Source organism: Streptopelia decaocto (assembly GCF_964273445.1).
Source record: "Streptopelia decaocto genome assembly, chromosome: 22".
Taxonomy (NCBI): Eukaryota; Metazoa; Chordata; class Aves; order Columbiformes; family Columbidae; genus Streptopelia; species Streptopelia decaocto.
In genome coordinates this window covers 6525447-6538948 of record NC_138677.1, presented here as the reverse complement: position 1 = coordinate 6538948, position 13502 = coordinate 6525447, and the positions used below count along the sequence as shown (strand labels likewise).

The window sequence follows — 13502 nt, the reverse complement described above, 5'->3', positions numbered from 1 at the left end:
AGAGACAGCAGCTCACAAACCAGTGTGCTGTATTATGCCAGATGTGCTGCTTTACTGGTAGATCCTGCTTTGCTGGCCTGGCAGATGCCCCAGCTGATGCAGCTTTCCAGTGCTGGGTCTGGCGCTTCCTGGGGCATCTCCGACTCTTGTACTGTTGAGTATTGGGGGCTGTGCTCATGGTAGCTTGTTTTTAGAAAGGGATTAACAGGCTGCAGGACTCTTAATTGAATATATTGACTGAATAGGTAAATCTTACAGCCAAGCAATAAAAATGTGTTCCGATTTCTATCAGGTGCCTTCATGATAACAAGTGCTGTTTTGCCCTCAGGTTTTGTACAGTGTTAGAATACTGTGAGGGAAACGATCTGGACTTCTACCTGAAACAGCACAAGCTCATGTCGGAGAAAGAGGCGCGATCCATTATCATGCAGATTGTGAACGCTTTAAAATACTTAAACGAAATCAAACCTCCCATCATACACTATGACCTTAAACCAGGTATGCCGTGCTGCTGGCCGATGGGCGCCAGGCCGCCGCGTAAGGGGAACGGGTGCTGAGTGACGCGGGGAGGTTGGTCTCGGTCAGACGGCAAAAGGAGACGGGGCTGTCGGGGAAGCGCATCTGCAACAAGAGAAAAGAATAAAACGCATAGAACGTGCTGTGGAAAGGGCATCGTCTCCCAGAATTGCCACACGAAACAAGGAAGGGACATTCCAGAAAAAGTAGCTCCTTGTTCAGGACGAGCCCTTGAACCTCTGAGCATGTTTGGTTTCTTAATGTCCTGCTTGTATTCTGCTGGTGAGAGCTGCTGTTGTTGCTTCATAAAGGTTCCGTTAATTACTGGAGTGTTTCATGTTCCCGTTCCCCTGGCTTGTTCTTTCTGTAATCGTCCGCCTGCAAATTCGGTGGCACAACTTGGAGTGTTTAGTTTCCCGTGTGGTGCGGCAGCTCCCAGAGCTGAGGACGCGCGGCTGGTTTGCTCAGGTCTGCCTTTGAGTTCTGTGGCATCTCCCGGGTAGAAAGTCCCCTCCGAGTGCCGCTGCAGTTCTCCCGTTATCCCTGGGCAGGGACGCGAGGGCAGAAGTGGCAGTGCTCCCTTTGGTACAGAAGTGGAAGAAGTGCTGCCTCTTGGCTACGGAGCCTTTTTTTGTCCTAGGCCAGTAAAAGCGGGCAGTTATCCCTGGCTGTGTCCCTGGACTGGTGGCACTTCATCAGCATTGTGAAACCGCTGTGTGATGTGGTTTGTTGCATCAGCCCGAGGAATCTGTACAGGAGATGGTGCTGTTGCTCTAGTGACCCCGCTCCTTCCGCCTGCTCTGGCTGCCCGAGCACGCAGCACAGCTCTGCCCACGGCCTGCTGGAGCCGTGATTCGTGCGCTGCCATCACGCACGATTCTGCTGCCTTCTTGTAGGCTTTGCAAGAACAGTGAGGATCTGACTTCTTGATCCTTGCTGGATTTGTAAGAGACTCTTGCCTAAGCAATAATTGTCCTTTTTGAGCTTAGAAAGCCACTGGGGAGCGTTGCCAGGAAGGAGAGAGTTTCTGGCTTGTTGAGAGGCCAGGGCAAGTCAGGACTTCTGGGCAGAATGAGTCATGACTCTGTGAGTGCTTCTTCATCCTCCGTTTTGACCTGCCCTCCCAACAGGACCCTGGGAGGGGTCAGAACTGCGCGGCATCAGGCTCGTTTGGCCAATACGACTCAGAACGTGGAGGCTCCAAGTAATTTCAGGCCACTGGGTCACTGAAGGATGGGCAGATCAGTTCTCGCACTGGAGTTGTCTCTGGCGCTCAGAGTATTGAGTATTGAGCACGCACCCCGGGGTGCTGCAGCTCCTGTGGGCTCCTTGTGTTCTCATGCAGGCTGCCAGAGTTCAATGCCATTTTATTCTTGGTTTGTTTTTCATGCTAGATATGCATCCTAAGGGGCTGTTTCCTTCCTCTCTGTAGGTAACATTCTTCTAGTCAATGGTACTGCGTGTGGAGAGATAAAAATCACCGATTTTGGACTTTCCAAAATCATGGATGATGACAGCTACAACTCTGTGGACGGCATGGAGCTGACATCGCAGGGGGCTGGTACTTACTGGTAAGTGTCGCCCGGGGCACTCGCAAGTTACACATCAAAACCGGTTTGTAAACAGCTTTGGATCTCTGTCAGCTCTGCGTGTGCTGCCATTGTGTGTGACAGCTTGAGACACCGAGGCTCGAGACCCCAGGAATTGCTCCTGTTGTCACAGGGCTCCTTTGAGGCTGGCAGCTTCTTACTTTTCGGTGGCTTAGTGTTGATACATTTGAAAACCAAGGGGCCTGGTGAAAAACCGCACGTGCTGCTGAGACAGCGAGCTCTGGAGCGGAGCTCGGCTGCTGTTGCAGTCTGTGATGGTGCTGTCTGACGGTTTAAGCAAGGAGGAGGAAAATACTATGTCTATCTGGAAATTCAGGTACATGAGGGCAATGGAAAGAGAATTCCAGTGAAATGAGGAGGTGAAAATCCATCATTAGCTCTTACAGAAAATCTCACAGCGCTGTCTGTAGCCGGAGCTTCACTTCGAGGGTCACGTGAAAGATGTTTTCAGCAATGTTGCATGTTCAGTGCCCAGTGCTGTGGCTGCGGCCGGTGCCGCCGAGCGCGGTTCTGCGCTGTTAGCCAGGCTGCAGCGCGGCGCTGTGAGAGCAGCTGTGCAGGAACGTTTGCTGAGGCCTCTGCCTTGTACAGCTTTGTTCTGTTCCTAAAAACGAAACTAAGTGTGGTTTGAGCGAGGCTGAGTGTCTCTAACTAGGACGTGGCATCCGGGGTTGCATTTCTAGAAATGTCTTTTGGCTGCGTGTTTCTATTGTGGAATTGTTGGCCGAGCCCTTTTAACAACAAATTCCAGTTCTGAAGATAAAAGAAAATGGGATGATTGTATGTGCTCTGGTGCAAATAAACCGGCTGACAGCCCGGAGCCCGAGCGCCTGCAGAGCCGGGGTCACCGCTCCTGGACGGAGATCAGGGCTGGAACACGCACGGGAGTGAAACTGGGTCCTTCAAGTCTCAAGTCAATACCTGATCACAGCAGCTTTTTCCTTCATTTCTGAAGAAAAAGACTGAAAGTATTTCGAGATGCTGCTCATAACCTAATGTCACTTCTTTCCAACCAGGTATTTGCCACCAGAATGTTTTGTGGTTGGGAAAGAACCTCCAAAGATTTCAAACAAAGTTGATGTGTGGTCGGTGGGAGTCATCTTCTATCAGTGTCTCTATGGCAGGAAGGTAAGAAGGCATTTGACTCCTTTCCTAGCAGTGATTCCCAAACCGGAGACACCCCAGACACGTTCCGTCCCTTTAATTCAGTGTGAGCGTGGGAGCAGCGCGTCCTGCTCGTCTGGCTGGAGTCTGCAGCACCTTCACGGCATTCGTGGGCTTCTTGCCTGGAAAAATGCTGATGTCAAGTGACGATAAACAGCAGCCTTGCGCGATTGTTTTGAGGCCCATCACCAACCTTTAACAAGTGTCTTCTGTTTTTTTGGTAGCCCTTCGGTCACAACCAGTCACAGCAAGATATCCTGCAGGAGAACACAATTCTGAAAGCTACCGAGGTGCAGTTCCCTCCAAAGCCAGTAGTCACGCCGGAAGCGAAGGTAAATCTTGCGGCGAGGTCGATGGCGCCGTGTGTGCGGATCCGCGATCGCCACCGGCGCTTCTGTGCGCTCTGTGTCCCCGGAGCCCGCGGGGCTGTGTGTTTAACCCGGTCTGCAGAGCGGCCGCTGGCTCTGTGCTGTACCCGTCAGATGAGGACTGGGCGGCGCAGCGTTCGTGCCGCGCTCAGCCTTTCTCCTGATAACACAGGCTCCGCTGCGCGAGCTGGGCTGTCTGGGCACGGGGAAGGAGTTTCAGGGTTGTCAGATTGGCTCCGCTCCCAACGGTTTCTCGGTCAAATAAACTCTCTTGTTTCTGTCTGGCTACTAACTCTGGTCTTGCCTTTGTGGGGCCTGTGCAGGCGTTCATCAGGCGCTGCTTGGCGTACCGAAAGGAGGACCGGATAGACGTCCAGCAGCTGGCCTGCGACCCCTACTTGCTGCCTCACATCCGCAAATCCGTCTCCACGAGCAGCCCAGCTGGAGCTGCGATCGCGTCGACCTCTGGCTCCTCCAATAACAGCTCTTCAAACTGAGACTCGGGAGCAGGCCAAAAACTGCTTGAGAAACGGGCGAAAAAGACAGACTTTCAGAAACAGCGTTGGAACAGAGGAATCCGCAAGGGTCTCAAACCTGTACCAGGTGCTTTTTTTTCTCTTGCTTTTTTCCATCCATAGAGCATGACAACATCAACTCTCATCAAGAAAACCTTGGGCATCTAGGCCAAGCCACGTGGATAGGAGATGGCTTGAGGTTTAATGACCACAAACGGTGGCTGCTCTGAGCAAGGAGGGGAAACTCAAGAAAATACAAAAAGACATGGTTCCATGTACTGTGAACTTGTGAACATGCAGCCTTGGGGAATCCAGGACGCCGTGTGTGCTTCATATGAAGAATGTGGACTCTGGAAAAAGACTGGGCTAGTCCAGTGTTGATATTTAAACATTGTTCTTTTTCTTTTAATAAAGTTTAGGTAACATCTCCTGAAAAGCTCGAAGCACCAACGTTCAGCTGGGGATGATATATGACTCTTTGCCCTTTGGAGGGGAAAAAAAGTTGATCCTGCCTGTTCATGGCACTAGAGTTAGTGTTTTACCCCTAATTAATTTCAGTTTTTTAAAAATAACAATTTTTTGGAAGAAAAGCAGTTTTCTGGTCTCAAAGTGAAACCCATATTAGCAGGTTTGCCGCAGTGTTGTTCTGCGACGGCGCAGCCTTCGGCTCCCTCGCTGGGGGCGGCTCGCGGCCCAGGCCGCCACAGGTTCCGGCTGCTGCTTCACGGCTCTCACAACGGTTGCCCCTCTTTAACTGACGTGGAGTGCTGTTCTTTTTGAAGACGCCCTGGAACACGTTCCCGCCCTGCTCCGGTGAGCGCGGTGGTCCCGGCGGGAAGGGTCGCGGCGCGGCCGGTGCCAGGTGTGCCCGTCTCCCGCAGCACCGCACCCATCTCGGTACAAAGTGCGAGGCTGAAGACTCTTCTCACGCGAGGTGACCCCGCAGCAAAGCCTCCTCCCTCCCTTAGTGCTTTCCTTTTGAAACCCGCTGCCTTCCCTAACTTGTGCTGCGCTCGCAAATGGGGGGCAAGGAGATACTGTTCTAGAAGGGAGCAGACACCCTAATTATTGCTTTTGTCTCCTGTCTGTAATCCCGGAGGGTTCTCACCCCTCAGCTGGGAGACGCAAACCTCCTGTCCCCCTCTGCCCTGTTTTCTCCCCGCGCTGAAGGAAAAAGGAGCACACAAAAAGCACAGCACTCGAACATGTGGCAGCCAGGTTGCAGCGCTGCTGCCATGTGGCGGGAGTTCAGAGCCAGGAAATGTTTAAAGCTGCAGCGTTGGAGAGCAGGGCTTGTCTGGGAGCAGCTCCTGTGGTGCACCATTGCAGTTTAGGGGGTGTTTAAAACCAGGTTCCCCGGTGCAGGCTCCCTGCCCGCTGCCCCGGGCCCCGCGGTGCGTGTCGGCCCCTGCGGCGCCGCCGGGAGCGGCCGCAGCCGCGCGGGGCTGTTGGGGACACTCGGTGTCCCAGTGGCCTTTCCGGGGCAGGGGGTGTTCTCACCGCGCTCGGGGGCGGCTCCGCTCGGCTGCCGCGCTGCGAACCGGCGCTGCCAGGGCTGCGTTGAACCTGCTCGGGACCTTGTGGTTGACTGAAAAAAATGGAGAGTCTGTCGACATTAAGTAACGGGCCTGGGAACGGGAGAGCTCTGCCCCTGTGATTTTTATTGCTATTTTTGTAGTGACTCTCGGGCTTTTCACTGGACGTGCTGGCTTGCAGCTGCATTAAGGTGGCCTCTCAGCTGTCGTGTGTTAACCGAAGAAAAGCTCCATCTTTCCATCCCCAGCGTGGTTCCTGGGCCCTTTCCATCCCGCGGCTCGGCTCTGCTCCACAAGTTACCTGTTGGCGAGCGGCGCCTCCACGGGTCCGTTCGGCCTCCGTCTTCAAACAGGGCTGACGCTCCATCCCGCTCGCTGGCCCTGGCGGTTCGGTGTCTGTCCGCATCGGGGACAATTCTAGAAGGGTTTTCCTGCCCGGTCCCGTTGTTTCTCGGCCATACAGTGTGTGCTCTCTGTGGGTGTGATTCGTTTTGTGTCAGATGCATTTCTTCCTGCTGTGCGACACCCATGTAGGGGCCGACGGCGGCGAAGAACCTGCTAGAATTCCGGCTGCGACGCCGTCCTCGTTAATACGGGTTTCACTTCCAGTAACAGACCCTATTGCCACACTGTTCCTTTACTTAAAGAAAAGTGTATGAAGAATTTGTAACTTAAAGCAGGCCAGACTGTTTTGGCTCTACCCAACAGATGAGACATGGATATTAAAATAAGTTTTAAGAAACTGATTTGCTTGGCTCTTACTGTTCTGCTCTTGGTAGCACCGGCACGAGCTCCAGTACGGTGGCTGCGCGGAGGTGACGCGGGGTGTAGGACGGAGGGTGGTTGTGCCATGCGGGGTGTAGGACGGAGGGTGGTTGTGCAACGCGGGGTGTAGGACGGAGGGTGGTTGTGCCACGCGGGGTGTAGGACGGAGGGTGGTTGTGCCACGCGGGGTGAAGGACGGAGGGTGGTTGTGCCATGCGGGGTGTAGGACGGAGGGTGGTTGTGCCACGCGGGGTGTAGGACGGAGGGTGGTTGTGCCACGCGGGGTGTAGGACGGAGGGTGGTTGTGCCATGCGGGGTGTAGGACGGAGGGTGGTTGTGCCATGCGGGGTGAAGGACGGAGGGTGGTTGTGCCATGCGGGGTGTAGGACGGAGGGTGGTTGTGCCATGCGGGGTGAAGGACGGAGGGTGGTTGTGCCATGCGGGGTGTAGGACGGAGGGTGGTTGTGCCACGCGGGGTGAAGGACGGAGGGTGGTTGTGTTCGGCTGTGAGATCTCGCTGTTGGAGGTGGGAATCACTCAAATTTACCATGTTTTAATTACTGGCATCAGTTTTGTTCTGGAACATGGGGACAGACGCCCGAGGTGGGTTCGTCCCTCGGTTCCCGTTGAGCAGCAGCTGCCCTGAGCCGCTCTCTGGGGCTGGGACGTAAATCCGGCCTTTGTGGTGTCTGTCGGTGGGAATCGCGCCGAGCTGGGTGTCCTGGCTGGCTGTGCCGAGCCGGCGGCCACGGCCGCGGGACACGACGCGCCGGTCTCGGTCACCGGGAATGACCGCGCTGTGCGGTGACGAGGACTCGGCTCCTTTAATTCCTTACGGCCGAGTCTTTGTCAGCTTTAAAAAATACAAAAGAAACTGGAACAAGACCTTGGCAGCCCAAGACGTGGAGTCTGTTTATATCTGCACTAATAACCAGGGAGCACCGGCTCACCCGCCGGCGTCCCCCACCCGCTCCGCGGGGTGTCCCCAGCGTCCCCACCACGCGAGGGGCCGCGTGTGTCCCCCAGAGCTGCTGGGGACCCGCGTTCCTCCGCAAACCTGACGTCACCCTCGCTTGCACTTGAACTTGAGTCAGCGTTCAGCTGAGCGCGGGTGAAACCGAACACCGAGCGGCTCCGGCTCCCTGCCGGCTGCTGCAGTTGATTATTTCTTGGCCCCCTGTGCCAGTTTTGATGATGCGGCACCGATCTTGGGCAGGGGGAGGCGGCGGCGTTTCAGCAGCGAATGCGCGACCGTCCCGCAGGAGCCGGTTCCCGCGTGTGCCGCGTGCCCGTGTGTGCCGCGTGCCCGCGTGTGCCGTGTACCTGTGTGTGCCGTGTGCCCGTGTGCGCCGTGTACCCGTGTGCGCCGCATGCCCGGGACCCCGGCAGAGGCAGAGTTGCACGCAGCTGGGTGCCAGCAGGGATGAGGTTGCGCAGGGGCCGGACGCTTCACCTCCGGCGTTAGCGGTCAAGAGTCCCGCTAGGGAAGGAGCTTCCTCTGCCAAATGGGCCAGTCCCGGGTGTTTTGTGACCTGGCGAACCCTCAACACCAGGTTTGTGCCACTGCCGGTGTCTCCTGGGGGATGTTTTCGGGGTGCTGTGTGAGCCTGGCTCAAGCAGTCTTGACTTAAACCCCCCCATTCCCAGCACGAAGGGAAGAGATCTGCAGCACGTGGAAGTGGGACCTGGCGCATCCCTGACCCCCACCCCCCTGGAGCTGCCTTTTTAGCCAAATTCCACTGGATCCTTGCACTGATACTCTGAATTCCCACCGCTGCGTGTGGCTGCGCCCGCGGTCTGCGCTTCGCCCTGTGCCCGGCGCTGCCCTTGGGGACAAGCGGGTGGCCCCCGGCCATCGCCCTGGGTGGGGGCGAGAGGCCAAGCAAACGCGGAGCCGCCCGGCCTCCCCTTGCGCGTTCACAGCCCGGAGCAGGCGTCTTGGCCACAAGGACGCTATTGTCTGTGTGGGAGCCGGGGCTGAGGCTGAGACGCGCTCTCGTTTCATGCATTAACTGCACGGGAATTGGCAAGAGCCGCGGGCTGCCCGCGCCGCACGCTCCTCGTGGCTCCCAGCCCTGCGCCGGGCCCGGGAGGGGCTGTCAGAGCCGTTCTCCCTCTGTCCCTTGGCTGCAGCTCGTTGTTCCTGTTGCTTTGTCGCTCCTCATTTCCAAACGCCAACCGGCTGCTGGGTCAGCGCGGGGGGGACTCGGTGCTTCGAGCTGCTCCAGTAAAGCCTGAAACCAGAGGTTGGCCACCGTCTGCCCCAGCAGCGTCGGGTGAGCGTCACCGGCCCGCAGGCGCGGAGCTGCTCGCCCATCCGGCGCTGTTTGGGCTGCAGGGGCTGCAATGGCCCAGCTGGAGCTGGAAAGGCCTGAGATGGAGGGAAAAATGCTGCAGGGAGCAGTGGGTGAGGATGGAGAACTGGATCTCGCATCCCCGCTCCAGCAGCCCCGGGGAACGCGGGCAGCGGGTTTACAAGGTGCTTGGCTCTGGTTTGCATCTGTGGGAGGAAAAACACGGGCTCTGCTCAGCGCCGTCCTCCCTTGGCCGTGCGGGAGCCACGAGCGCGGGCTGGCGGGGCCGCGGGACACGAGCGGCCGCGTCGCCACCTCCTCGCTGTCGGCTCTGGCCCAAAACCGCTTTGTTCAGCATCTGCTCATCCCAGCTCCCGCTAATCCCAAAGACCCGCCCGCTCGCACCCAGACCCGGGAGAGCGGCTGGGGTGGATGCCACAGCCCCTCCAGGCCAGTGGGACCAGCAGGGGGATGGAGGGGCCGTGCCCGTGGCTGAGAGGTGAGGCCGTGGCAGAGCTGAGAAGCGAAGCATCGGGGCTGCGCTGCTGCTCGAGCGCCGCGGGACACGGGGGGATCGCGCTCCCCGCTCTGGACGATGCCGTTCGGGATGTGCTGTCCCTCCATCGTGCTCCAGCCCCTTCCCGCCCCGCTCTGCAGCCCCGCTCCGCTCGTTCGCTCCTGACTCATGCAGAGAAAGTGTTGGGGTTTTAGTTTGTTTTAAAGACAGTTTTTTTGCGAATGGCTGGAATGCATTTCTCCCCCTTTCCGGAGCCTGCGGGGGGGAGGCGGGGGGCTCGGCAGCGGCTCGCCCCCGCGGCGGAAGGGCCGGGATCTCGGCGCTGGCCCTCCCGGGGCTGGAGCGCCCTGGAATTCCTCGTGGCAGCTTTGAGCGAGCACATCTGCTTTTAATAAATTATTTGCAGCTTGAACTCGCCTGACTTTCAGGGGCTGCACCAGAGAGAGAAGCAAAGAGCCCGAGAGCCTCAGCGCTGGGCAGCCACAGAGGGACCCCGCTTGCAGTGCTGGGAGGATTTGGGGTGTCCCCAGCAGCTGCCAAAGCCCCATCTGCTCCTGGCCAGAGGGGACGGGACGGTCAGTTGGGAGGCAGGGAAATAGCTCTTCATTTTGGCCAGGATCCTTCTACCCGCAGCTGGTGCTGAGCAGAGCTCAGGCTGATCTTAAATTATGTTTCTGCACTCAGGCGACAAACACAGGGAGTAAACTGCCTCCCCGACCCCCCAGCTCGGGGGAGCCCCAACCACCGATGCTGAGACCCCCCGCTTTCCTTGGGGAAACCAAACCCGGGAGCATCAGCATCGCCCCATGGGCACCCACACGCTGGAGCCACGGAGGAGCTGAGCCCTGTCCATGGAGGGGAGGGTGCCGACGCACACTGGTGCTCCGGGAACAAGGCCCCTGCTGTACCCCATGTGGGTCCCCCCGTGATGTGTCGTGCCCCGTATCCCATTGGTGGGGCTGTGGCCACCCCCGCTGCAGAGCCTGGCAGAGGCGTGTGGGGGAACCCGAATCCATCGCTGGGCGGGGGGTGGCCCTGGCCGTCCCGCCTGTCTCCGGCACAGGGAGAGCGACGTGGCCTCCCCGCCGCGGCGCGGGGGAGCGCGGCGGCAGACGCCAGCACGGCCTCTTCCCTCAGCAGTGACCTCAGCGCCGCGGCGCCTGCCAGGTGGGTGTTGATCTTGGCCCGGCCCGTGCGGTTGGGGGCCAGGATGAGGCCGAGGCGGCGCGGGCGCAGCGCGGAGCTCGCGGCGGGGCCTGGCAGGTGCTGCTGCGCCCCGGCTGCCATGGCTGAAGCGACGTCCGTGGCAGCGGCAGCCCCTGGACAGCCGCTGCGTGCCGACGGGCTTTGCTCTGCAGCGCTGGAACCCCCGGTGCTGCCGAGAGCGACGGGACGAGGGGACACCCTTGGAAGAGCAGGATGTGCAGCCCCCCTGGTTGGATACAGAATCAATCACAGGATGGTTTGGGTTGGAGGGACCTTCCCAGCCCCCCAGTGCCCCCCTGCCATGAGCAGGGACATCCTCACCAGCTCAGGGTGCTCAGAGCCCCGTCCAGCCTGGCCTGGGATGTCTCAGGGATGGTTCATCCACCACCTCTCTGGGAACCTGGGCCAGGCTCTCACCACCCTCAGGGCAACAATTCCTGCCTCATGTCCAGCCTGAATCTCCCTCCTTTAGTTTAAAACCATCGCCCCTTGTCCCATATGGTACCTCCATGTCCTCCCCAGGCTCTAAGACAGACCCCTCGGACGTGCCGCTGCTCAGACGTGGCTGACGGGTTGGTGCGGGTCCTTCCTCCAGAGCACGTCCACGCAGGCCTGTGCTGCAGACACCGCTCTTGTGGTCCACAGCTCCCCAGATCCCGTCCTCTAACCCCTCTGGCATGAACCAACACCAAACGTGCCCCGTGTCAGCCCCAAACTCAGTAACTTGCAGGGTGTCACCCCAATGGCTGGGTCCATCACTGGTGACATTTGTTTTCCAGCCTGCAGGAAGCCGAGCGTCCCCCGCTCACCCGTTTCCGAACGCGTCGGGTGAGCCCCGGCCGAGCCCGTTGCTCCGTCCCTGGCCCGGTGCACGGAGCTCTCCGCAGAGGACGCCGGCGGCGCCGTCACCTCCCTGCGCGCGGCCGCGTCCCCTCGCCTGGGTCACCTCCCTGCGCGCGGCCGCGTCCCCTCGCCTGGGTCACCTCCCTGCGCGCGGCCGCGTCCCCTCGTCTGGCAGCAGCTCGGCAGGGCCAGGGAGGTCAGACAGCTTGGAAACGTCCCAGGGGACGGGAAAAATGCGCTTCCTCCCAATCCGCTGCAAGAGCAACTCAATTGGTGCTAAACCGGGTTAGGGGGAGTGTAGGCGAGGAGCTGTTGGCCTGCGTTGGGGGAATTAGTTATTAGGAAGTGCTAATTATCTTCTCATCACAAGTAGTGTTGAGGCCTCCGAGACATGGGATGAACCCGACCAGGAGGCAGCGATGCTCCGCGGGATGCAAACCCTTTCGTGTCCCCCCTTTGGACGGGATTTGCCTCCTGGGACAGGGATGTCAGGTTTGTCCAGGATGGGTAAAGGGACGAGTTCACGGGGTGCCGCAGCTCCAGCACGTCCAGCTGCTGACGCCCCAGCGCGGATTCCAGGTGTTAGGGATGGAGATGAGGGTGTGGGCAGCTCCCTGGTCTCCTGGCGCTGTCACACCCGCTCCCTGCAGGCGAGCGTGTTCTCCCCGCGCCGCCTCGATTAACACGTAAACCCCGGCTTAGGAAAAGTCCAACAGCCCCGATGCTGATGTGCTTAATTGGGCCCCCTCTGCAGGGTTCGCATCCCCAAAGCCTGGCCTGGCACCGGCCGCAGGTCCTTCCTGCCTCTCTCTGGGAAACAACGGACTCATTTATTTTCACAAGAACAGCCAAGCCCCACGTGGCTGGCTCAACCGCGTCGCCCGCGTCGCGGGCCGGATCCTGCTCCCCGCTCCAGGGAGCACTGCCGTCGCCTTGGCCTCATTAAAAGCATCGTAGGGTCTGCGTGTCGAGGTCTGACCTGCGTCCCCTTGTGCTGCACAAATCCCTGCAGAGCTCGAGGTGAAGCTCCCGCATCCTCAGGGATGCTCCCACGGGTTGGGCGCCGCAGCCACAAACCTTTCTGCACCGATGCATCCAAATCTTTTCCTTGTGCCACGTTGCCACTCCGTGGGCAATGCCAGGAGAGAAGCTGGACCATTTCAGACGGGTCTGAGCGCAATGCTCCAGTGCAGAGGCAGCACAGTGGGCACCAGCCTGCACAGCTCCCGTGGGGCTTTCCAGCAGAACCACGAGCAAAAAAGGCTCCATGTACCCAGCGAGGTCCCACTGCACTCCCAGTATTCCCCCCTCCCCTCTCAGAGCTCTCTCGGTTGGCTCGGAGCTGCAGACCCGCTCTCCGGCAGCCGATGCGCAGGTGAGCCGGGGCCCAGCTGCTCGGCGGCCGTTTTCTCTTCCCAGGTTTCAGGAATTTGAGGCTGAATCCCCCCGGTGCTCGTCTGACCTGTTGCAGCTGCGCTGCGTTGGTGCTGATGGTTTCTAAGGTGCAAATGGTTTTTAGTACAGAAGAAAACCCTTCTGAGCAGGAATCAGGTGTCTGTGTGCGCATCCTTACACAGAAACACACAGCCCCACAGCCACGGAAAGTTCGGGAAATCTGATTTCCAGTGTTTTGTATGTTTTCCTTCTTTGCGTGTCTTTTGGGGCCCTGGGCAGCCCTGCCTACAGGTGAGGTGTAAAAAAAAGTCAATACAATATTTTAAAGTTTTAAAAGACCTTTTGCATTCAGCTCTTGTATATGGGATATATCCGTAAGAGCACACTGTCCGCTCCTCAGCAGAGCTCGGGGAAGCCGGGGTGCTGCACCCCTGCAGCTGGAGGGATGAGGCCGCTCCCTGAGCAGGGTGGAAGGTGCGACGAGCTGCGTCCGACCTCAGCATCTCCCATGCAGGTGAGACGGGGCTGCGCGGCTCGATGCCGCAGGGACGGACGGAGGAGGGTTCAGCTGGCTTGGCTCGGCAATTTGGGATGAAATGACCCCTCGAACACGCAGAGGTACAACCCAAAATGTGCAGCGATGGGCGGTACCAGCCGCGGTTCCTCTGGCTGCCGGTGGTGCCTCCCACGCCGGTCCCGGGCAGGGGAAGGTGGACACGGCGAGACCCAGAGTGGGGCTGGTGGCACCGTGGGCATCTCCCACGCACCGCCGGG

At 58.9% G+C, this 13502-nt stretch overlaps 1 protein-coding gene across 2 annotated transcripts in view; it reads left to right on the top strand.

Moving 5' to 3' along the window:
- TLK2 (tousled like kinase 2) overlaps window positions 1–6454 on the top strand; it is a 32024-nt gene extending 25570 nt beyond the window's left edge. For both annotated transcript variants that reach the window (XM_082071215.1, XM_082071214.1), the window contains exons 18-22: window positions 329–498; window positions 1949–2087; window positions 3143–3254; window positions 3515–3622; window positions 3982–6454. In XM_082071215.1, the coding sequence (XP_081927341.1) occupies window positions 329–498; window positions 1949–2087; window positions 3143–3254; window positions 3515–3622; window positions 3982–4155 (703 nt within the window). In that variant the 3' untranslated portion in view covers window positions 4156–6454. The remainder of the gene's footprint in view (window positions 1–328; window positions 499–1948; window positions 2088–3142; window positions 3255–3514; window positions 3623–3981) is intronic.
- The last annotated feature ends 7048 nt before the right edge of the window (window positions 6455–13502 follow it).